General features: G+C 41.1%; 1 protein-coding gene across 1 annotated transcript in view; it reads left to right on the plus strand.

Annotated features, from left to right (window-relative positions):
• Window positions 1–416, plus strand: part of LOC119594215 (ubiquitin carboxyl-terminal hydrolase 7-like) — a gene marked incomplete in the record, with an annotated part of 30875 nt that overhangs the window by 21675 nt on the left and 8784 nt on the right. The window contains 1 exon segment of the mRNA XM_037943286.1: window positions 225–335. Within this exon segment, the coding sequence (XP_037799214.1) occupies window positions 225–335 (111 nt within the window).

The raw sequence follows: 416 nt of genomic DNA on the forward strand, positions 1-416 counted from the left end.
CGTATATTACGAGAAGCGGGCCTTGCCTCTCCATAGCCACTCTTTGATCCCAGGGTGCTCGGTGGCATTAGTTCATATGAAGTCAGGGCATTTTCACACACCCTGGCTTGACTCTGTACCACAATGACCCGCTACTGCGAGGTGTTACTGATAAATATTCTGTCTTAGAATTTATTGCAATATTTTGTATTATCAGATAATTAATAATAATTTTGTAATTTCAGAAATATCCAGTAGAGCAAATCCGACCATGGCCACTAAATCTCCGGACCAACCAGACCAACAGACCGACGCTCTTAGACCTTGAAACAGAACTCCACAAACCTTTATCAGAGGTGAGGTTGCATGCTGGATTTGGGTAAGCCTAAAAGTTTTTGTGATTTTACAGATGGTAGAAATTTGTGAATGTTTCATAG

The sequence above is a fragment of the Penaeus monodon genome, chromosome 33, assembly GCF_015228065.2.
Source record: "Penaeus monodon isolate SGIC_2016 chromosome 33, NSTDA_Pmon_1, whole genome shotgun sequence".
Lineage (NCBI taxonomy): Eukaryota > Metazoa > Arthropoda > Malacostraca > Decapoda > Penaeidae > Penaeus > Penaeus monodon.